At 48.0% G+C, this 24356-nt stretch overlaps 1 protein-coding gene across 12 annotated transcripts in view; it reads right to left on the bottom strand.

The window, feature by feature from the left end:
- The window catches only part of Rimbp2 (RIMS binding protein 2), a 190529-nt gene that overhangs the window by 16932 nt on the left and 149241 nt on the right, over nt 1-24356 (bottom strand). For 11 of the 12 annotated variants that reach the window (XM_074061337.1, XM_074061336.1, XM_074061334.1 and 8 more), the window contains 4 exons: nt 19265-19416; nt 17794-18249; nt 15908-16054; nt 4004-4162 (listed from right to left, as the gene is read on the bottom strand). In XM_074061337.1, the coding sequence (XP_073917438.1) occupies nt 4004-4162; nt 15908-16054; nt 17794-18249; nt 19265-19416 (914 nt within the window). Of the gene's footprint in view, nt 1-547; nt 1265-4003; nt 4163-15907; nt 16055-17793; nt 18250-19264; nt 19417-24356 lie in introns of all 12 variants that reach the window. The other variant, XM_074061338.1, reaches the window with a different exon arrangement.

Here is a 24356-nt window from a genome sequence, read left to right on the forward strand (position 1 = left end):
GTGTCTATGACTAACAGTGGGAAATTTATCCTGGAAACTGGTGGACGAGGGAAAAAACGGGGAGGGGAACAAAAACAAAACAACAAAACAAAACCCTTGGAACAATATGCGACAATGAGTTCCTGCAATAATTATTCCCTACTTAAAAAAAATTATGGACGGAGGCCAAAAACCAACTAAAACCCCCAAACGAAAAAGGAATTAAAAAATAAAAAACCTTCAATAATACCGCAATCATTTTGGATAATCACAGTTCAGCTAACCCTTAATTAAAACTGATTCAGTTGTCCTTTAGACAGCCGTGATCATTACTGATTCCATGGGAGAAATCATTACTCTAAAGCAAAGAAAAGAAACCTTCTGCATGGCCAAGCGATCAGGAAGCGATGGACTTAATAAATCAAAAGTGCAGGGAAACCAAAGACAGCCGGCCGAGAGATTCCCCAGGATGGATGCCAAAAAAATTCGGAACCAAGGCAAAACCAACAGAAGGGTGAACACGGATTGGTTTGGCAAGCACAGGTGGAGAGGGCTTTACTTCACACACCACGGGGCCGTCTGCAACTCTGGGAGGAGGCTGTGCGTGGTGGTCAGCTGCCCTACTGTCGGGCATGGCTGGACTTTTCCTCCAGACACTCTGAGTATCTTCATGGTCGGTGGTGACCTCATCCCCGCCATACCTCCTGGGCAGGGGCCTCTCCGGGCTGGATTGGGTGTCATCGATCCTGATGACGTCAGTGGGGTCCACCTGCTCCCCAAAGTCCTCTTCAATGCTGCTCTGTCGGGTCAGAGTCCGTCGCCGGGCCAGCAGAGGCCTCGGGCTTCTCCTACAGGGACAGTGACCGGGGCCTGGGCTGCACTTGGCCATGGTGCTCCTGAAACTAAACGGTGCCTCTTCCTCCTCACTGCCACAGTCCAGACCACTGTCTGGGCTCCTGGTGGCCAAACGGCTGAACCTACAGCCTCTGTCTTCCAGAAGGAGGTCCTCCATGTATGTGGCTGCTGACCCCCTGTGCTGGACAGGCAGCCAGGAGTCCTGTGGCAATGGGTGCCCCCAGCAGGGCCGGGCAGACCCGGGCCCCATATCCAGCAAAGCCCTGGCTCTGGAGGCCCCTGAGCCCTGCCTGAGCAGCAGCTCACAGTGCTCTGCGTCCTCCTCTGCCACCTCGGGGATACTGAACAGTGTCTTACTGCGATGGGGCTGCTGGGGGAACTCAGGTGGCTCCAGGAAACTGCCTTCCAGGCTCCTAGTCTTATAGCACTCCTTAAGGGCAAGGGTGCATGACAGCAGTGTGTGACCAGACATGGGGCAGGCGGGCAGGTGGAGGAAGGAGAGAAAACACACACAGAATTAGTCTGGACGGCAAGGCAGGGGCAGAGCAGGCTTCTGCAACTGGGGGGCGGGGGGGTGCAGAGGTCTGGAATGGAGCAAATGGGTCACACGGTGGTGCCGAGCTAAGGCAGAGGACAGCACATCGGGCAGCCAGCAGGGCCATTACTAGCAGACAGATGCCATGCGGGTGAACCAAGGGGAAAGTGGTGGCCCAGACCTGGGGAGTGGGGACAGGGTATCCCAGGTCCATGCCTGGCCCTATGCAGTGGCCGTGCCCAGGGAGGGGAGATCTGTGTCCACTGCCTACACTGGGCCTTTGCAAACTGGGGGACAGCTGCCACTGGATGCTAAGCGTGCCCAGGGACAGCTCAGCAAACAGTGCCTCAACTGCTCCTGTCTGTTCTGGGGACTGCAACTCCTCCTGAGCACACAGCACCCTAGCAAGTCCTCCTTTCTTATTTGGCTGACATGTCACTTCTACCTTCTCTCTCTCCAATGCATCTGCTGCACGAATCATCTCATCCTTCATGCCATTCTGTGACTCTGAGAATGGTGCCAGTCACTGTCTGCAGAGGACCAAGGTCATCTACCTCTGCCTGTACCCTGTCTCAACCACCGGGCCTCAGCACCTGGCATGGAGCTGGCTGTCCTCGAGGGGCTACTTGCTAAGGTTCCTGGATTCAGACCCGTCTGTGTGTCTTTCCGTGTATGTTATCTCTGCCGGAAGCACCACTCCACCTCATCCTCTGTCTGAGAAATGTGTTCTCATGCTGAACGACACTCCCAGCCATCTCTCCTTTGGGGGCGCTGGGCTGACTCTGTAGGAAAGCCACCTTTATCCCAGTGCAGGCTCCCCAAGACCCTGTGGGATTTTCCTAGCGCGAAGTCTCCAGCATGCTTAGGACGCACCAGGTGTGGAAGTGAATGGGCGCGGCCTTGCTGGTTCGTGTATCTCTCTCTCTCTCTCGCTCTCTCTGCTAGTGCCACATTCTAGGAAGCTTATTCTTAATAATGTTGAGCTATGTGGGGGTAAAGAAGGACGGCCAAGAAAGAGTCACCATCACAGCACAGGGAGAGTAACACAGGTGTTTCCCAGGACAGGCAGGTACCCTGATGAGTGAGCTGGGCCTGGAGGTGGGGGGCCACAAACATGTGTCCTGATCCTGTCACCTGGCTGGCTACAGCCAGACATTGCTAAATGGGACAGTGAGCCTAGGGTAGCCAGATCACCATACAGAGTGCTCTGATTGCTAGAGAAAGTTTGGAGACTCAGGCCAGCCTGTAAACCTTCAGCTTTTCAAAAGCTGTAAGAACACTGAGTGGGCAAGCAGGGTGTTTCTGCTACCTCCCTGGCACTCCTACTGTGTGCCACCCTGTCCTGCACTTTCTAAGAGGGTGAGGAATTGGGTGAGGCTCGACTCCATGGCTTTATGATGACCTTGTTCGCCCTCTGGGCTTCCTCCCAAGGACAGAAGGTGACTTCCTATCTTTCTGCTGAGCAGTTCTCGGGAGGCAGCCTTCCAGCACCTTCCTCTATCCAGAGGAGAAGCACTGAAGGGTGGAAAAGACAGGAAGTCTTCCTCATGAGCACTTTTGGGAAGCTCTTGCTCTGGAGACAGGCTGGTGCATCGTGGGGGGCCATTCAGGAGAGGTTAGTGTGAATCCCACTCTAGGTAACACCTGAGAGCTGGAGAGATGAGAATGGGACCAGAAGGACGGCACAGGCGGCAACCAAGCCTCTGAGGGCCCATCAGGGGTCTTTGCTAGGAGAATATAAGTCAGGTGTCTATGTGTAGGCCCTGGTCAATAGCCAGATGTAGACATTGTCTTCTGTCCACCATTTGAAATGCATAGCTGCATGCCTAGAGGAATGGACGCTGGGGGCGTGCCAAAGCCTTTCATCCTGAAAACCCACCGAGGTCCTGCCAGCTGCCAGGCCTTTCCACTGGAACGGAAACTGCCACACCCTTCCCTGCAGCCCTGGCCTGGTACATAGAGACCATCAATTCCACTGCTCAGTGGACAGAATCAACCATGAGCTGGACACATCGCCTAGCAGCAGCAGCAGCGGTGAACATTTCCCAAGGCAGGACAGGGAGGACACCCCTGCTCAGCTTCAGGGCACCTCAGGGAGACTCTCCTTCAGCCAGGGCACTTCCAGAGGTGGAAGAGAGGGTCTCGGGTCTCTGGTGGGAGGTGTCTGTGCTCCTCCTAGTGGAACCTCCAGCCTGTCCTTGGAGACTTGTGTGACAGACCTCAAGAACCCATCCCTCTGTGCCTAGCCTTCCTCTGACTTCACCTGGTTGGCTTCTGTCCTCCCTCGCCCCACACTGCACACAGGTCACACCTGAATTCTGCCCCATAAGGAGCTCCACCCCTGTTCTTCCAATTCTGTTTCTATCCTCAAGACTGGTCCTGCTCTCAGCCACTTTTCTCTGTGGATGAGCCCAGAAGGCTGAGCTTGCACTATTCCTTTCAATTTAATTCCTGCTACAGTGTGTGGGGGTCCCCCTGGGAGTGCCAGGTGCACCCCCAAACTCCAGCACCCAAACAGGACCTACCTAACTCCCAAGTGCAAATGCAACTGTGGAGCCGGCCCCAAGAAAGGGACAGGATGGAGCTGCTCCAGGGATCTGTGAGGGCACTGATGCCCCTGTGCACAGCACTCACCTTGAGGGCACTGTGGGAGGTGCCACTGGGCCGTCGCCTGCCCCCATCCTCCGGCTGCATTTCTGAGTACAGCTCCTCCTCATCCTCCTCCATGATGTCCGAGAGGTCGGATCCCCGGCTGCTCTCTGTGTGGTACTCTTCTCCATGGCAACAGTGGTGCTGCAGAGAGGAAGGGGAACAAGGATAGGACAACCCTTCTATCCCACCAGTTCCTCCTGTATGCCAGAGGCTCCCAGGGCATCCTTACTGGGTCCTGTCTCGTTTGCCAATGCATGGAGCCCACTAGTCCTGGGCACCTACTCCTCACCTTTTAGGAGAAGAAAATGAGGCTAGGCATAGGACAGACTTGTGTGAGCCATAGCAGAGAAAGGGTCAGCACAGGTGTCCCTGCTGGTCAAGACAGAGGACCCATTGCTGGTTCTTATCACCACTGCTGAAAAGACACACAGTGATATGCTCCTCTTATGGGCCTCTTGTGGTGCAAGAGGCCACTTGTTGGTCTCTGCACCTCACTATCCAGATAAAGGCTCCTCCCCAGGTGGCTGAGTGATCAGAAAACCTGTATACGAACTTCTGTCCATCAGTCAGTGTCGTAGGAGAGGAAGTGACAAGGCAGGTGAGTGTGGGGTGTGTATGTGCCAGAAAGAGACACTGAAATTTCTAAAAATACCAGCCAGTCTAAAACACACACACACACACACACACCTGACAGTCAGCCTGGTCTATCAGGAGGTGGACCCCTTGTTGTAAACTGTAGTCACTGTGCCCTTTGTGACCAGGTAGAGCCTGTGCAGATAGGGGGAGGGTGGACAAAGCCAAAGGTTTAACGAAATTGCACCTTTTAAGCTTAAGAGAGTGCTTGGTACTGTGCCAACTTTGAGATCCAGCAGCTGGCAGCATCTTTCAATGACAACGCCAGGGAGAATTCCAAGATGGCGGCTAGAGGGAGGAGGCAGAAAGCGAGCCTCCTAAAGTGAAACCTTGGAGAGATGCTGGAGACACACCTTGCAGGCAAAACCACTGAGAAGAGGCAAAACTTTGACCCCTCCACACCTCCAGCCGGCACAGAGAATCTCCATTTCACGTTAAACGGAGAAACCAGGAGGGCCCCTGGGCCACCAGTTGCCTGCCCCCAGACGGCTTGGGAAGATGCAGACAAGGTGAGCTTAGCGGTACCGCGGTACTCCCACAGACAACCCTGGGCCAGATCAGCATAGCCCCCGGACAGACCGACCTCCACCCAGGGAAAAAAGAGAAACTGAGTAATAAGCAATAAGAACAATAAAAGACACGTGGGAAAGAGGGTGGGGCACACTGAGTGCCTAAGGCGGGGTGGGGGGGGGAATCCTCCCCAGAACTGTAAATAAACAAGCCGGGCCTGGCTGGGGAGGGCGGGAGCAGGGGCCTGCGCCCAGCAACCAGGAGCAGGAAAGCTTGTGAGAGTGGCAGAGGGAGGAAAACCCCACAAGAGAGGGGGGAAGACCCACTTCCCACGTGAGCTGTAAATAAACATGCCGGCCTGAGAAAGCAGGTGCAGTGTCACCTTTCCCAGTGCTTGGAAAGGGGAAAGCCTGTAGCAGAGGCTCGAACACAGGAGAACTCTGAGTAAACAAAGCCTGCGGGGCCAGGTGAGTGCTAAGCTCACCCCAGAGATCTGCATAAAAAAATGCCTCCAGCAACAACAGGCTGACAGCAGTGGACAGACAAGCCACAGCTGCAGATACCATTCTCAGAACTGTCTCCAGACTCTTTTTTTTTTCTCTCTCCCTACCCTTGATGAGAGAACAACCGAACTACACCTGCATGCTGAAAAACTTACTGAAACTCTACTGCATTTGAACTTGGGACACTTTGTGGGTTTGTTTTTGTGTGTGTGTGTGCAGTTTTGTTCTACTTTATGCGTCCCCTTTGATGAGACAACTACAGAACAACATCTGAGGCACCATCTCCAGGATTGGAGGCTGAGACGGACACCAAATTATTAAGACTGAAACTTCATTGCATTTGAACTTGGAGGTTTTTTTTTATTTTCTATTTTTCATTTTGTTTTATTTTATTTATATATATATTTCTTTCATTTACTTATTTTTTATTTTTATTCTTATCTTTATTTTTTTATTTTTCATTTTCAATCCTCTCTCTGTCTCTCTAATGCCTGTTCAGCTTACTGTCAATTAGTACACTAATGCTCCCTGTTTATATCTTTGAAACTTTTTTTGTTTGATTCCTTGTTTTGTTTTTTCCTGCTTGTCTGTTTATTTGTTTTTCCCTTTCTCTTTAACTTCTTGCTTTCCATCTCCTCTGACCCTTCCATTCTAAATATCACCATTGTTATTATTACAAGCTAGAAAATACTTAATTGCACACAGTACAGGGTCAGTAACAACACCAAGGGCAATGACAGGAAGACAGAAAAAACAGGGAAACCAGTTTCGCCACAGCAAAAAATTAGTACAGGAACCAGAGGGAAATGAAGAAAACAGATGCTCAGATCCAGACTCCAAAAAAATGAAGATAAACTATGCCAAAGGACCCAATGAAGCCCACAAGAATAATCTAAAAGAAGACATACTACAGGTACTCAATGAGAATTTTATAGAGATGATACTGGATAGGGTCAACCAAAATGTACAGGAGACACTCAAGAAATTCCAAAACAACAAAAATAGAGAATTTGAAAAAGCAAAAGAAGAAATAAAGGAAACCATAGAAGCACTGTATAAACACCAAAGTGAAAGAGAGAACACAATGAATAAATGGATAAATGAACTCAGGACAAAAATAGACAACATTAAAGAGGAAACCACCCAGGATATGGAAAACCTCAGAAAAAAGAACGAAACAGAACTGCAAAACAAAACGGAAGGCCAATCCAGCAGAATAGAACAAACAGAAGACAGAATCTCAGAACTTGAAGATGAAATGGTTATGAAAGGGAAAACTGAAGAACTGTTAATTAAACAACTCAAGACCTGTGGAAAGAAAATCCAAGAACTCACCGACTCCATCAAAAGACCAAACTTGAGAATCATGGGCATTGAAAGAGAAGAGGTGCAAGCAAAGGGAATGCGTAATATATTCAACAAAATAATAATGGAAAATTTCCCAAATCTAGAAAAAGCTATTCCCATACAGATGCAAGAGGCCTCCAGAACACCAAACAGACCAGATCAAAATAGAACTACCCCACGACATATCATCATTAAAACAACAAGTTCAGAAACTAGGGAAAGAATATTGAAGGCTGTAAGAGAGAAAAAACAAATAACATACAAAGGTAAACCCATCAAAATCACAGCAGACTTCTCAACAGAAACATTAAAAGCAAGAAGAGCGTGGGGTGAGATCTTCCGGGCACAGAATGAAAATAACTTCAACCCCAGGATACTCTACCCAGCAAAGCTATCATTCAAAATAGATGGAGCAATAAAAGTCTTCCATGATAAGCAGAAACTAAAACAATATGTGACCACAAAGCCACCATTACAAAAAGATTCTGCAAGGGATCCTGCACACAGAAAGTGACACCCAACTTAACCATGAAAAGGCAGGCAGCACCAAACCACAGGATAAGAAAAAGCAAGACAGTAGAGAGTAACATCGATTTAGCTACACACAATCAAACCTTCAAACAACTAAGACAACTAAATGACGGGAATCACCACATACCTATCAGTACTAATGCTTAATGTTAACGGACTTAATTCACCCATCAAAAGGCACCGCTTGATGAAATGGATTAAAAGGGAAGATCCAACAATTTGTTGCTTACAGGAGACCCATCTCACTGACAGAAGTAAGCATAGGCTTAGGATGAAAGGCTGGAAGAAGATTTACCAAGCCAATGGCCCCCAAAAACAGGCAGGAATAGCAATACTTATCTCTGACAAAGTAGACTTCAAACCTACATTGATCAAACGAGATAAAGAAGGACATTCCATACTAATAAAAGGGGAAATAGACCAAAAGGAAATAATAATCATCAACCTGTATGCGCCCAATTTCATCAAACATACCCTGAAAGACCTAAAAGCATATATAAACGCCAACACAGTGGTTGTGGGAGACTTTAACACTCCATTAGCATCAATAGATAGGTCATCCAAACAAAAACTCAATAAAGAAATCCAAGATCTAAAATATGCAGTAGATCAAATGGACCTACTTGATGTCTACAGAACATTTCATCCAACTTCTACACAATATACATTCTTCTCAGCAGCCCATGGAACCTTCTCCAAAATAGATCATATCCTAGGGCACAAAGCAAGCTCAGCAAATATAAGAAAATAGAAATTATACCGTGCATACTATCTGACCACAATGCAGTAAAAGTAGAACTCAACAACAAAAGTAAAGACAAAAAACATGCAAACAGCTGGAAACTAAATAACTCATTACTTAATGAAGAATGGATCATCGATGCAATAAAAGAGGAAATTAAAAAGTTCCTAGAAGTCAATGAAAATGAAAACACAACCTACCAGAACCTATGGGACACAGCTAAGGCAGTTCTGAGAGGAAAGTTTATAGCCATTAGTGCATATATTAAAAAGACTGAAAGATCCCAAATCAATGACCTAATGATACATCTCAAACTCCTAGAAAAACAAGAACAAGCAAATCCCAAAACAAATAGAAGGAGAGAAATAATAAAAATAAGAGCTGAAATCAATGAAATAGAAACCAAAAAAAACCATACAAAGAATTAATGAAACAAAAAGTTGGTTCTTTGAAAAAATAAACAAGATCGACAGACCCCTGGCAAACCTGACTAAAATGAAGAGAGAAAAAACCCAAATTAGTAGAATCAGGAATGCAAAAGGGGAGATAACAATAAATACCATGGAAGTCCAGGAAATCATCAGAGACTACTTTGAGAAGCTATGTCCCAATAAATTTGAAAATCTAAAAGAAATGGACAGATTTCTAGATACATATGATCATCCAAAACTGAACCAAGAGGAAATTAATCACCTGAATAGACCTATAACACAAAATGAAATTGAAGCAGCAATCAAGAGTCTCCCCAAAAAGAAAAGTCCAGGACCTGATGGATTCTCTGCTGAATTCTATCAGACCTTTAAAGAAGAACTGATACCAACCCTCCTTAAACTGTTCCACGAAATAGAAAGGGAAGGAAAACTGCCAAACACATTTTATGAAGCCAGTATTACACTTATCCCAAAACCAGGCAAAGACACCTCCAAAAAGGAGAACTATAGGCCAATCTCCTTAATGAACACTGATGCAAAAATCCTCAACAAAATAATGGCAAACCCAATTCAGCAACACATCAAAAAGATTATTCACCACGACCAAGTAGTCTTCATCCCAGGGATGCAGGGGTGGTTCAACATACGAAAATCAATAAACGTAATAAACCACATTAACAGAAGCAAAGACAAAAACCACTTGATTATCTCAATAGATGCAGAAAAAGCCTTTGATAAGATCCAACACCATTTCATGATAAAAGCTCTAAGAAAACTAGGAATAGAAGGAAAGTTCCTCAACATTATAAAAGCTATATATGACAAACGTACAGCCAGCATTATACTTAACGGAGAAAAATTAAAACCATTCCCTCTAAAATCAGGAACCAGACAAGGATGCCCACTTTCTCCACTCCTATTCAACATAGTACTGGAATTCCTAGCCAGAGCAATTAGGCAAGAAGAAGGAATAAAAGGAATACAAATAGGTAAAGAAACTGTCAAAATATCCCTATTTGCAGATGACATGATCCTATACCTTAAAGACCCAAAAAACTCTACTCAGAAGCTTTTAGACATCATCAATAGCTACAGCAAGGTAGCAGGATATAAAATCAACATAGAAAAATCATTAGCATTTCTATACACTAACAATGAGCAAACGGAAAAAGAATGTATGAAAACAATTCCATTTACAATAGCCTCAAAAAAAATCAAATACCTAGGTGTAAACCTAACAAAAGATGTGAAAGACCTCTACAAGGAAAACTATACACTTCTGAAGAAAGAGATCGAGGAAGACTATAGAAAGTGGAGAGATCTCCCATGCTCATGGATTGGTAGAATCAACATAGTAAAAATGTCGATACTCCCCAAAGTAATCTACATGTTTAATGCAATTCCCATCAAAATTCCAATGACATTCATTAAAGAGATCGAAAAATCTACTGTTAAATTTATATGGAAACACAAGAGGCCACGAATAGCCAAGGCAATACTCAGTCAAAAGAACAATGCTGGAGGTATCACAATACCTGACTTCAAACTATATTACAAAGCAATAACAATAAAACAGCATGGTACTGGCACAAAAACAGACATGAAGACCAGTGGAACAGAGTAGAGGACCCAGATATGAAGCCACACAACTATAACCAACTTGTCTTTGACAAAGGAGCTAAAAATATACGATGGAGAAATAGCAGCCTCTTCAACAAGAACTGCTGGGAAAACTGGTTAGCAGCCTGCAAAAAACTGAAACTAGATCCATGTATATCATCCTATACCAAGATTAACTCAAAATGGATCAAGGATCTTAATATCAGACCCCAAACTCTAAAGTTGATACAGGAAAGAGTAGGAAATACTCTGGAGTTAGTAGGTATAGGTAAGAACTTTCTCAATGGAACCCCAGCAGCACAGCAACTAAGAGATAGCATAGATAAATGGGACCTCATAAAACTAAAAAGCTTCTGTTCATCAAAAGAAATGGTCTCTAAACTGAAGAGAACACCCACAGAGTGGGAGAAAATATTTGCCAGTTATACATCAGACAAAGGACTGATAACCAGAATATACAGGGAACTTAAAAAACTAAATTCTCCCAAAACTAATGAACCAATAAAGAAATAGGCAAGTGAACTAAACAGAACTTTCTCAAAAGAAGAAATTCAAATGACCAAAAAACACATGAAAAAATGTTCACCATCTCTAGCCATAAAGGAAATGCAAATTAAAACCACGCTAAGATTCCACCTCACCCCTGTTAGAATAGCCACCATCAGCAACACCACCAACAACAGGTGTTGGCGAGGATGCGGGGAAAAAGGAACCCTCTTACACTGCTGGTGGGAATGTAAACTAGTACAACCACTCTGGAAAAAAATTTGGAGACTACTTAAAAAGCTGGACATCGATCTACCATTTGATCCAGCAATACCACTCTTGGGGCTATACCCAAAAGACTGTGACACAGGTTACTCCAGAGGCACCTGCACACCCATGTTTATTGTGGCACTATTCACAATAGCCAAGTTATGGAAATGGCCAAGATGTCCCACCACTGACGAATGGATTAAGAAAATGTGGTATCTATACACAATGGAATTTTATGCAGCCATGAAGAAGAACGAAATGTTATCATTCGCTGGTAAATGGATGGAATTGGAGAACATCATTGTGAGTGAGATTAGCCTGGCCCAAAAGACCAAAAATCGTATGTTCTCCCTCACATGTGGACATTAGATCAAGGTCAACACAACAAGGGGATTGGACTTTGAGCACATGATAAAAGCGAGAGCACACAAGGGAGGGGTGAGGATAGGTAAGACACCTAAAAAACTAGCTATCATTTGTTGCCCTTAATGCAGAGAAACTAAAGCAGATACCTTAAAGCAACTGAGGCCAATAGGAAAAGGGGACCAGGAACTAGAGAAAAGGTGAGATCAAAAAGAATTAACCTAGAAGGTAACACCCACGCACAGGAAATCAATGTGAGTCAATGCCCTGCATAGCTATCCTTATCTCAACCAGCAAAACCCCTTGTTCCTTCCTATTACTGCTTATACTCTCTCTACAACAAAATTAGAAATAAGGGCAAAATAGTTTCTGCTGGGTATCAAGGGGGTGGGGGGGAGAGGGAGGGGGTGGAGTGGGTGGTAAGGGAGGGGGTGGGGGCAGGGGGGAGAAATGACCCAAGCCTTGTATGCACATATGAATAATAAAACAATAAAAAAAAATGACAACACCAGTCAAGCTTCTCTTCCAAAAGAACTCCTGTCACACAGTACAGGAGCTGTGCAAAACAGGGAGCGCCCACAACTTGGGCTGCCCGTGAGGCACTCAACTCAGTCATGCAATGCAGCCGTAAAGACACGCTTTTCCCAGATGGCACCGATGAAAAACTACTTTCTCTATTTTGTGGGTGGGTGGCAAGACAGATGTATTTAATAGCGTGCCTCTGACCACAGATTTATTAAAAGTACCCCAGTTTCAATTACTAGCCTAGATAAAGATGCATAATTTAAGCACCCAGAGTCACGGTACACTCATGGCCAGCTGAGGAGACCACCACACGGATGCCACAGGCAGGGGTTCCACCCACGCTCTGGTGCCCCGGATGTGGTGGTCGGGGCAGCCTCGGGGGAGCGGTCTGCAGCCCCCGGCCCCTGGGCCACATCAGCCTTCACCTCTCCATCAGGCGCCAAGCGGAGAAAGTGAACTGGATTTTTGTTTGGTGTTTGTACTTATTTTCCTTGTTTTGCAGCACTGGGAATTGAGCCCAGACCTCGTGCTGACTGGGCAAGCCCTCTACCACTGTTTTTAGTGAGGTCTTCCCCAGGCTTACGGGGATCTCCCTCACCTGAGAACACAGGCTCAATTTATTCAAATCCAGTGACAGATCAGGACAAACTCAAGGAATGGAAAAGGGACATCTACCGTCTACCAGGTGGCTTGTTCTTAGAAGGTCGTGTAAGCCAGAGCTGATCACCATGACAGCAGGATATCCAGGTGAGCAGCTGAAGGTGACTGACAGGCTGTGACCAGTGTCTCCCACCTGGCTCTGCCAACAGAACATATGGCCTCATAAACCCAACTTGGGACATATGGCTTTGCCCGGCACACCAGTAACTGGACACGAGTTCTCAGGAATAAAGACAGCACCTGGGCAGAGGTACTGAGCCCCAGCAGCTGACAGATCTCTGGCTATAAATCCATTCATGAAGCAGCTGAGGTAAGGTCCCTCCAGCCAGGGGGGACTTTCCACATCACAGCGATAAACTCCACCCTTGTCACTCAGCAAACCACCCATGCCCTCACCCAAATAAGAATCCCAAAGTAACACCTATTTAAAAGTCTCCTTCCGTTTCTCAGGTTTAATAGTGTGCAAACTTCCTGTTATAAGAGAAGAGAGTTGTGGGCGTCTCACCGGCACCGTGGGCAGTGACAAGCATTGCCCTGGAAGGCTTGAGTGGACACAGTCTTTCGTCGACGAAATATTTTAAAAGAAAAGAAAATAGATGCCCAAACATATTATTTTTTTGGTCTACTAAGCATGTCTCATTGTGGATTTACTGTGAAAGTACATTTTGCAATCTTTGGCAAATTGAGATTTTTTTTTCTTTTTCAGAGCAAACATGTCCTCCTCCCTCCTTTTATTCATTCATTCAACAAACACCCATCATGTACCTACTGTGCACGAGATATTAGAGACAGAGCCATCAACAGGGAAGGCTTCTGTCCACATGGAAGTGGTTCACTGTGCTGGGTGAGGCCACCTGGAGCTGGGAAGGTGCCTGAAGGAGCTGTTGGATTGGGGGGTGGCCAGGGAAGGTTTCTCGGGCCTGGACACTTGCCCCAGCTTCAATCATGATTTGTAACACAGCAAAATGCCCTATCTGATCAGTTGATATATCGACTCACTGTTTAAATGTCATCTTTAAAGAAAACTTTGTATCCCAACTGTAAATAGAAATGAGTGTCATTTGCCAGGTGAATTATTACAATGTAAACAGTGTTACCAAACTGCAACTCTGAGACCTGCTTGCTTCTTATTCAAAGGAGACGTGGGTAACAGGCTGCGTGAACTGAGTTAAATTAATTAAACTGAGTGAATTGAGTTAAGTTAATTAAAATTTAGTCTGGCCCAGAACTAATTCTATACAAGTCAGTGGTACCTGAGGCAGTCTGAGGGTTCAGGACCACAGGTGACAGTGACAGTCACATTGGACAGTGCTGATCTCAAAACCCAACCATGGTGTGTGCCTCACACTTAGAGAACTTGGGGTCTGACTCTTTCTCTGGTTTTGAAACCTGAGGGAATGTCACCAACTGCAATCATTGACTCGGGTGGGAGGAGATCGTGGTATGTTGAAAAAACGTCCAGGCAGGTGTCCCCCAGATGCTGGTTGTAATCCGATTCGAGCTCTGCTGTAAAACCAGCTGTGTGGTCTCAGCAAAGGTCCTCCATCCTGTGGGCATCAATCAGTTCCCCCAGGGTAGGGACAAAATGATAGCATGCATTTATTAGGAAGTCACTGTGTGCCATTGCTGGTTTACACCATGTGTCATGTGACATACCCTACCAAGTGGCAGATACTCTTGGCTGGACATTGATTATGGACTGAGTGGTGGCCCCAAAGCCACCCGTTGAAACCTAATGGCCAACAGGACTTTATGTCTTTGAAGAGGGCCAGGCGTGTGGAGGGGCACAGGGCAGGACTCCAGCCCAATCTGACTGTTCCCCTTGTAAGGAGACAGAGATGTCAGGAACGTGCAGAGAAAAGGCCATGTGAGGACACATGGAGAAGGGGCCATCCATAAGCCGAGGACAGAGGCCTCGGGAGGAACCAGCACCTCCATGTTGAACTTTCAGCCTTCAGGACTGTGAGAAATTGTGTAAGCCATCCAATTTGTCGTGGACTCCCTCGCTGACCGATACAACGGTCAACGAAAACGCTCACTTTTTCTGCTGCGTTACAGAGCTCTAATTTCGTCATTCACAGAAATCCTAATCCCAGCTGGGTGGTGCACATATGACCTCAGTCTACCCAGAGAGAGATGTGGCGGAAGTCCGAGTCGAAGGAATTCTGATTTCCACACACCCCTTCCTTTCTTGGGAAGTGCTTTCCTTTGAGGATGTCATTTTTGGAGCTATGGCAGACACTTTGTAACCAGGAGGGGAAAGTCAAGAAAGTGGAAAAGACCTAACTCAGAGCTTCTGCTCAGTTGCGCAGCTGAATCGATCCAGCACCTTCCTGCCCCCGACTCCTGTGATAGATAAACGAATGTCTTTGTCACCTCCGTCATTCTCATGGGACATTTTGTTTCCTGGGTTAAAATGAATGCGGAATCTTTTCCATCTTTCCCACACAGATGCTCACGACTGGAAGAGGTGTGTGGCTTGCCCACGAATGGAGCTACAGCTACAACCAGCCTCGGCAGACCCAGAATGTGAGATGAGTCCCAGACTGCAGAACTCGGAGCTCCGGCACCCCTGTGCGCCTGTGCACTGCCTGGTACCCGAGTAGATGGGGACATTGGGCCCCCTGACACCTGAGCATCTTCCAGCTTTGACACCCGAGTCTAGGACTCTCCAGGCCCTTGGCTCTTCCCCGTCCTGTCTGCTGTCCTACGTCAGCTCTTGACGCCATTTGGGGTCATTCTGTTAGCACGTGCATGGTCAGAAACTGCAGCTAAACCACTAAATCGGGTATATTTACTTATGAGCCTTGCTCTAATGCTTCCTGCTCCAAGTAGAGGATGCCAAGTGTTTTTGTTTACTGGGGTTTTTTTCTTGTTCCTTTCACCTCCCATGATGACTTGCACACGGTAGATGTCCAACAAACATTTCTACTTAGCAGAAGTGAACACGTAAATGGCAGATTCTGCCTCAATGGAGACCCGGCAGATGCCTGTAACTGAACCCTAACCTGACACACGAAGCTGCCCCCGTGACCAGATTCAGCACAGAACGGGGCAAGGGGCACTGTCACATTGAGACCTTTGAAATTGTCCCCAAAGGAGGCTCTGCTTCCGGGCACTGTTACATCAAACCACAGCCTCTGGTGTGATGGTGCAGCCCATCGGTGTCTCTTCCCCTTCCTGTGGACCCAAGGGTGGTGGGCAGGGTCCCCAGGTCTCTGGAATCCCAAGTGGCCTGTCCAGCGCCACAATGGCACACACCTACCTGCTTGCACAGCTCAGATCCTTTCAGAAAGTCATCCACCGACGTGCCTCTCCTCTTGACCTCAGGGGAGGCGTAGCCATCCTCCTCGTCTGAGTTTGCATACTGCCCTGACCCGCTCCTCTCCAGGAAGAGGCTCCTTTTCTCTAACTTGGGAAGAGAAGGGGACAAAGATGAGCTGGGGCTTTGGGAGGTCAGGAGGAGACATGCCAGCCACCTTGGCCCACGCTTGGCTTGGTGCTACAGGGAACAAGGAAGCTCCTTTGTCCCTGGGTCCCCCCAAAATGCATCCTTCATGCACCTAGCCTTGCAGCCTCCCTCAAGGCAAATGTTTGAAGGACCCTGGGCCAAGCGCCCCCTCTAGCAAGTGACCCTACACTGCTGCTGAGTGTGTTTCCCTAGACTTCTCAGCCACCAGCACCAGGCCTGCTCCCCTCACCTCTCCCTTCCCCATTACACCAGACTCACATTCACCCCAGCAGGTGGTAATCGTGAGAAGCCTCCTGCCTGCCACTGTGTGTCCTGAAGTCTTCAATCTGAACCATTCACATGTTCTTTAAACAGGGGCCTGAGAGGCCACGCTGTCCCCCCCTGGAGCAGTCACTGGGGCTTCCTGGGGCCTCTCGGGGGCTGGCCTGGGATTGCTGCTCTGCCCCTCCACCATCATCTCCCCTGGGCCTGGGCGCCCACCCCTGAGCCACCAGGGCACTGTGGAGTTTGCACTGAAGGATGCCCTCCAGTCAGAGTCCAAGTTCATGTCTGCATTTTGTAAGTATTAGAGGCCACGGGTGAACACATCAGGACATTTCACAGCAAGGCCTGGATACCCAGTTCTCTAGAGGCGCTGAGGCACTGCTGACATCAGTTTAAATCACCATGGGGCGCATAGGGCTGACAGCTGCCTTTTTCTGGACGCGTGCTGGAAACAGCCTCCCAGGTACGCTGACTCAGCTCGGGGCTGACTCTGAGCGCGGCCCCTCCTGGGTTCTCTGACCACCAGGGTAGGCAGACCCCTTGCCCAGAGGCAGACTGACAGTAATAGGGGGTCTCAGCACTGGCACTAATGTCCCAGGGGTCACCACCCTGATGAGACCCACCAGTCATGCTGAGGGCGCCACCCATGAACCCTGCTGCCTCCTAGAAGGGAGAAACTCAGGTTCACCCCAAACACACAGGCACCCGGTGGGGCGGGGGAAAGGGGCCTTGGCCAGACCGGTTCTGGTCCTGCTCCCCGACCCTGGATGGGAGGTGGCACTTTATTGACATTTCCTGTTTCACTGTACACCTCATCTGGAATGTGGTCTAACCACAATCCCAATCCCCATGGCCCAGAAAAGTCCTAGAAGTAGCACGCAAACATGTACCTGCAAGGTACACAGCTGAATGCATGTCCTCGGCACAGATGTGTACGCGGACATGCGTGTCTACAGACAGGCACAGCCATGAATGCAGACCTGTCTGTGTATCCACACATGCATATGTTCACACTCTCTCTCGCTCACTCTCTCTCTCTCTCCTTCTCTGGCTATAGTTCTGAAGTGAGACCAGACACTGTCCAGTTGAGGAAGATGGTCCTCAGCCAAGGCCCGGTGGGTGGACCTCTCTCAGACCCCTTGACCACATCAAAACCTGTTTCTAAGTCAGATGGCACCTATATTCCCTTGGTTCTCTATTTGCAGACTAGAAACATCTTAGCTCAGTCAGGATCCAGGACAGACTACAGTCCCAGGGGACGGGGAAGGTTGTTCCCCTAGGCCCCTTCCCTTCTTCCACATCTGTAGCCCGGAAGTGGAGTGTGGTGGGTAGTACTGTCTACACCCGCTGGGCTGGGAGACAGGATGTGCTTTGCCCCAGGAGCACAGGGACTACCATCGTGGAAGATAGCTTACCCTGCTGCTCTCGGCCACCCTTTGTGCAGCCTCGCGGGCCATGGCCTTGGCGACGGTGGTGGACACAGGAGTTCCCTGGGGCTGTGGGAGGATCCGGCTGGGCGAGGGTGACCTTCTCCCAGGGCCAGCACCCTGCAGGCTGGGCGGCTCCAGCATGTATCCATGTACAGGAGCTGGTGCCCGGCTCTGCTCCCAGGACTCGTCTGTTTTGGCTTGAGGACCCGGGTGTTCATCTTTGGTATCAGGGGCACTTGTTAATGGCTTCGGAGGTGGGGCAGTCCTCGGGTGGGGGGCTGGAGGCACCAGGAGGTCAGAGGGGATGGCAGCTAAGACAGAATCCATGGACTCGCCCTGTGCAGAGAGTGTGCGCACAGTCACAGCCTTGGCCTCCAGGCTCCGCAACCTCACAAGTTCTACCGTGGTGCTGTCCGCCGTGGGAAAGATGACCTCAGCCACCTGCACACAGAGAAGGCCAGGTTGTGGCTGCCTGGTTGTCCCATGCCCTCTCCCTGTGTAACCTGAACTGGCAGGGCCACCCACTAGCCAAGCAAGGCAAAGAACGGGACCCACTGACATCCAGCTCAAGTTGCCTAACAGTTGGGGACATCCAGGAGTCCCTCAGAGCAGAGAGCAGATGCTTATGGTCCCAGGACCCAGCCAGCTGTGGTGTCAACCTTTTGAAATAATTCAGAACCAGGTACAGGGCCCCAGAGGGATCCAAAAAATGAGTGCTTACTGCCACAGCTAAAAGGGTGGGCTCAGGCAGAGGACAGTGGCCTCTTTTCAGGGGGCTTCCCTGGAGGGATTTCTGCACGGAGCTGGGCAGAGAGCAGAGTGTGCAGTAGGAGCCAACTCAGCCTGTGGGGATGTCTCCCGCCCTCACACCTGAGTCAGCAACCTGATCCATCGCGCCCACTCCTGAGGGCAGACTGGGGTGAAGACAGTGAGCAGCTGAGCAGAAGCTTTCTCAAGATGTCCCCAGACAGGACAGACACCTTCACTTCCTGTTCCAGGACAGGGGTGGCAGGATGGCCACACAACCCGTTTCCCAGAGTCCATGTCCAGTCATCTTCTGAGGCGCCAATCTTGTGACATTTCCAAGGGGGCACTCACCTTGGCCTTAGTGTCAACTTGCCAAGAATCGATTTGTTAAAATTGGCCAGCCAGTCCTTGACTGGGGAGCTCTGACACCTGGGCACTCAGAGGTGACAACTTTGAACCCTAGGTGAAGCAGGTCGTCAGTGAGGGGGGCAGGAGAGAGGGAAGGAGGCAGAAAGGATGCTGGATGGAGGGAAGATCAGCATAGGGTGGGCCCCGGGGGACGGGAGGCACAGTGGTGTCTAACAAAAGCTGATGGAGTCTTGGGGGTGAAGGGTGCTTCCAAAGTTCACCCCTGCAAGGAGCAGGGCACACATCCAGCACTAAGCCTGCCCAATTAGCCGGCTAGACTCTGCGCCCCCAATAAACTCACTCTCTGCCCTTTGGCATACACGCCGTAGCCGGTGACGCTTGCCCCATTGGACAGCCCAGTGGGAGTCAGTGCAGGTGGCTTCCAGGAGACCTGGATGGTGGCTGCTGTGGCCCCTGCTTGGATGGCGACATCTTGTGGGGGAGCTGGAGGGCCTGGGGGCACAGAAAGGAGGAAATCTTTCAGGACCTGGGCCTCTGGAGAGCCTTACCATGCTCCACCTGTCTTACCTGAGGGGAAAGAGGAGAGAAGAAGGAAAACCAGAGGCAAGGTGAGCAAGCAGTCTGGTACTGGGATGCACACTACACTTCTTCAAACCTGGCTCTTATTCACCTTTTCCCAGGAACGGGTCTACACTGTGGAACCACTCCTGTGTGTCCTCAGGCTATGTGACTGTCACTGCACAATGCTACCTCTGACTTGAAGGCTGGACAGCCGGGTATGGCTCAGGGAGAGATGGGGAGATGCTGACCACAACACAGCATTTTGTCTCATTTTCTTCCTTCTCTCTCTCTCTCTCTCTCTCTCTCTCTCTCTTTCTCTCTATCGCTCTATCTCTTCTTCTTTCTCCCCTCCCCTCTCTCTCTCTCTCTCTTCATAAGACTCCAAAGACAGCAACACTGGGCTTCACATCCTCCATCTTAGCACTCCATGGAATCAGGCAGAATTGAGAGACAGAGAGAGACACGGGGTTCTGAAGAAGCCATCAAGAGTCCAGCTCTGCATAGACTCCTCAACTACAGAGGCTGATGACTCCCCTTGTGTCTACACCATGTGAATGGTGCTCACCACACCTTGCAGGGGGCGGCATTTCAGGCTTCTAGTTTGGGAAACGGCCATCTCAACAGCCAGTCCAGTGATGGTAGAGTGACCACCCTGCCCCTGACACCCATGGGCAGGTCCATTTCCTCCAGAGTAGGGGTGAAACCACCTCACTCCTCCTGCTTGAGAGAACGGGAGCTTCATTTTAGAAGGAATGTACGTGTGACCTTCAGGTCTTTGGCTGTGAGCTTCTAAAACCTGGCTAGTGTTCCCTGGGAACTGTGGGTTCCCAGCCTGGAGACCCCTGACCACTCATTGAGGATTTTCTACACACCACACATTCTTCTACTCACTTTATGAGTTCTGCACATGATTATTTTGCAAATGAGGGAAGTAAGGCTCAAGAAAGCCCCTCTGCTGCTGTGCATTGGAAACAGGATTCACTCTCCAACACTTGTGACCCATTTGCAAAGGCAAATGTGATTCTACTATAACAAAAGTCTCTATTTTTTTATTATTATTATTTTATTATTCATATGTGCATACAAGGCTTGGGTCATTTCTCCCCTCTGCCCCCACCCCCTCCCTTACCACCCACTCCGCCCCCTCCCTCTCCCCCCCACCCCCTCAATACCCAGCAGAAACTATTTTGCCCTTATCTCTAATTTTGTTGTAGAGAGAGTATAAGCAATAATAGGAAGGAACAAGGGGTTTTGCTGGTTGAGATAAGGATAGCTATACAGAGAGTTGACTCACATTGATTTCCTGTGTGTGTGTGTTACCTTCTAGGTTAATTCTTTTTGATCTAACCTTTTCTCTAGTTCCTGGTCCCCTTTTCCTATTGGCCTCAGTTGCTTTTAAAGTATCTGCTTTAGTTTCTCTGCATTGAGGGCAACAACTGCTAGCTAATTTTTTAGGTGTCTTACCTATCCTCACCCCTCCCTTGTGTGCTCTTGCTTTTATCATGTGATCAAAGTCCAATCCCTTTGTTGTGTTGCCCTTTATCTAATGTTCGCATATGAGGGAGAACATATGATTTTTGGTCTTTTGGGCCAGGCTAACCTCACTCACAATGATGTTCTCCAATTCCATCCATTTACCAGCGAATGATAACATTTCGTTCTTCTTCATGGTTGCATAAAATTCCATTGTGTAGAGATAGCACATTTTCTTAGTCCATTCGTCAGTGGTGGGGCATCTTGGCTGTTTCCATAACTTGGCTATTGTGAATAGTGCCGCAATAAACATGGGTGTGCAGGTGCCTCTGGAGTCACCTGTGTCACAGGTGGTATTGTGTCACAGAGTGGTATTGCTGAATCAAATGGTAGATCAATGTTTAGCTTTTTAAGTAGCCTTCAAATTTTTTTCCAGAGTGGTTGTACTAGTTTACATTCCCACCAACAGTGTAAGAGGGTTCCTTTTTCCCCACATTGTCGCCAACACCTGTTGTTGGTGGTGTTGCTAATGATGGCTATTCTGACAGGGGTGAGGTGGAATCTTAGTGTGGTTTTAATTTGCATTTCCTTTATTACTAGAGATGGTGAGCATTTTTTCATGTGTTTTTTGGCCATTTGAATTTCTTCTTTTGAGAAAGTTCTGTTTAGTTCACTTGTCCATTTCTTTATTGGTTCATTAGTTTTGGGAGAATTTAGCTTTTTAAGTTCCCTATATATTCTGGTTATCAGTCCTAACAAAAGTCTCTAAAACTGGATCAGTAGTTCACTTCTCCATGAACACTCATTTGAACATGACCTTTTGCCAAAGGAGGGCTTAGATGATGGTGGGTTGATGGCAGTGATGATGATAATGATGATAGTGATGATGGTGATGTTTGCAATATAACTCAAAGACCAAAGCCCCCCTCTGACCACCACTAACTGATTCACTCAGCAAGGACATGGCTGCTGTAGCCTACAAGGCTATTTGCTTCATCACTGAGGTGGGCAGCTGCATCTTTCTAGAATAAACACACCAGAGCCAGGATATGTACACAAAAGAATGTGCATGCTGGAGACTGATGGCGTGAGTGTCGATACAGCTCTGCCAATCACTGGTGTGTGACCTTGAGTGACCTCTCAGCTTGCCTGCCTTTCAATTACATTGTCAGTAAAATGGACAGAATATAGTATGTATATGGCAATGGCTGGTATGTTCATGAAAACATCATATCCCAATATGACCACCACTGCCATCACCATCACCACCAACAACTTCACCATCATCACCACCACTACCACCACCACCATCATCCCCAGCAAACCATCACCACCTTCACCACCATTATCACTACCATCACCACCATCACTATCATCATAACCATCAAACCATCATCACCTTCACCACCATTATCATCACCAGCACCCTATCACCACCATCACCATTTTCACCACTATCACCACAATCAAATCATCATCACCTTCTCCAAGGCCACCATCACTACCACCACCATTATCACCATCACCATCATCATCACTATCATTATCACCACCATCAAACCATCATTGCCTTCACTACCGCCACCATCATCATCACCACCATCAAATCATCACCTTCACTACCACCACCATCAAACCATCACCATCATCATCACCACCACCACCACCCCCATCAAACCATCATCACCTTCACCACCATTATCATCACCAGCACACTATCACCATCACGACCATCATCACTATCACCATCATCATCACCACCATCACCATCATCATCACCATCAAATCATCATCACCTTCACTACCACCACCATCAAATCATCATCGCCTTCACCACCATTATCATCACCAGTACCCTATCACCACCACCACCATCACCACCACCACCATCAAACCATCATCACCTTTACCACCACCACCATCACTACCACCACCACCGCCATCACCATCACCACCATCACCATCATCACTACCACCACCACCGCCATCACCATCACCACCATCACCATCATCACTACCACCACCATCATCACCATCACCCCATCAAACCATCATCACCTTCACCACCACTATTATCACCAGCACCCTATCACTGCCACCACCATCACCACCATCACCATCATCAAACCATCATCACCTTCACCACCATCATCATCATCACTGTTACTGCCATCATCACCCAAATCACCACCATTACTAACATTACCATCATAAGCACCAGCACCACCACCATTATTACTACCCTCACCACCATCATCACCATCACCATCATCTTCATCAATACCACTATCATCATCACTTCAGGCCAGAAAATGGAATGTGGACAAAAGTGGGTACCACTTCTAGCCTGTCTATCAGAAGCTCCCCCATGTGAATCTCCACCCTGTCCCCTTTTGGTTGGCTGGTGCAGAGAAGACTCCCTACAGCAAACTTGGGAGACATACTGGAAATGAAGGAGCCACAGATGAATGTGCCTGGGTCCTTGTGTCACCACTGGAAGAGAGACACCTTGTCAGGATATCTGCATACATTGTGACACAAGTGAGTGATTAACTCCATGATGGAAAGCCATTAAGATTTCATGGCCTCTAGCCCTCACCATTATCAATATAACAACCTCATAAAGTTGTGAATTGAATTGATACACACATGAAGTGTGTGCCATAGTGCACACACTCAGGAAGTGATATTACATACTGCCTCAGGTCATTATTTGTTTCATTTGGTGTCTGAATGCTCTTGGACTCTTTACAACCTCATAAAAGGCCTCAAGATTCCACTCTCCAAATCAGAAGAGGAACAACTTTCTGAAAGGAATACTCCTTTTTATGATGACCACTCATTTTGGTGGCTACAGATGGATGGATGTGTCTGACTGTGGGGATTTACTGAGGATGGACTGGTCTGTCTAGGGGATGACCAGTCCCTCCTCACAACTGTCTACTTCATGATTCTTAGGTGCAGACTGCCTCATTTCCCTGTGATTCAACAGTAGACCCTAAAGAGCATAAAACACAACCTATATGGCTCTCATCCACTCAGAGATAAGTCTTGCAGTTACTTAGAAACACACAGGACCCACACATCCTTAAAGTTTGTCCACTTGACTTAGCAGTGTTTCATATGAGAAGAGCCAGCTGTTCTCATCAGAGCCAGGCCAATCTCTTTCACTTGTAAGGAAGATCCCATGATGAGAAAGCAGCATGTGTCTTGTGAAGGAAAGAAAAACCCTAATATATTACAAAGAGTCCCTTACAAACATGCCCAATGTGCCTTACCTTATGGTAGGGGGGATAGAGAGACAGGGTAGGCCATGTGAGCTGACTTGTAGAGATCCCAAACAGAAAATGGGGATCTTGCTGGACTGCAGAGTTAGAAGTCAGCACTCAAAGATGACT

Source organism: Castor canadensis, chromosome 18, assembly GCF_047511655.1.
Source record: "Castor canadensis chromosome 18, mCasCan1.hap1v2, whole genome shotgun sequence".
In the NCBI taxonomy this organism is placed as follows: Eukaryota; Metazoa; Chordata; class Mammalia; order Rodentia; family Castoridae; genus Castor; species Castor canadensis.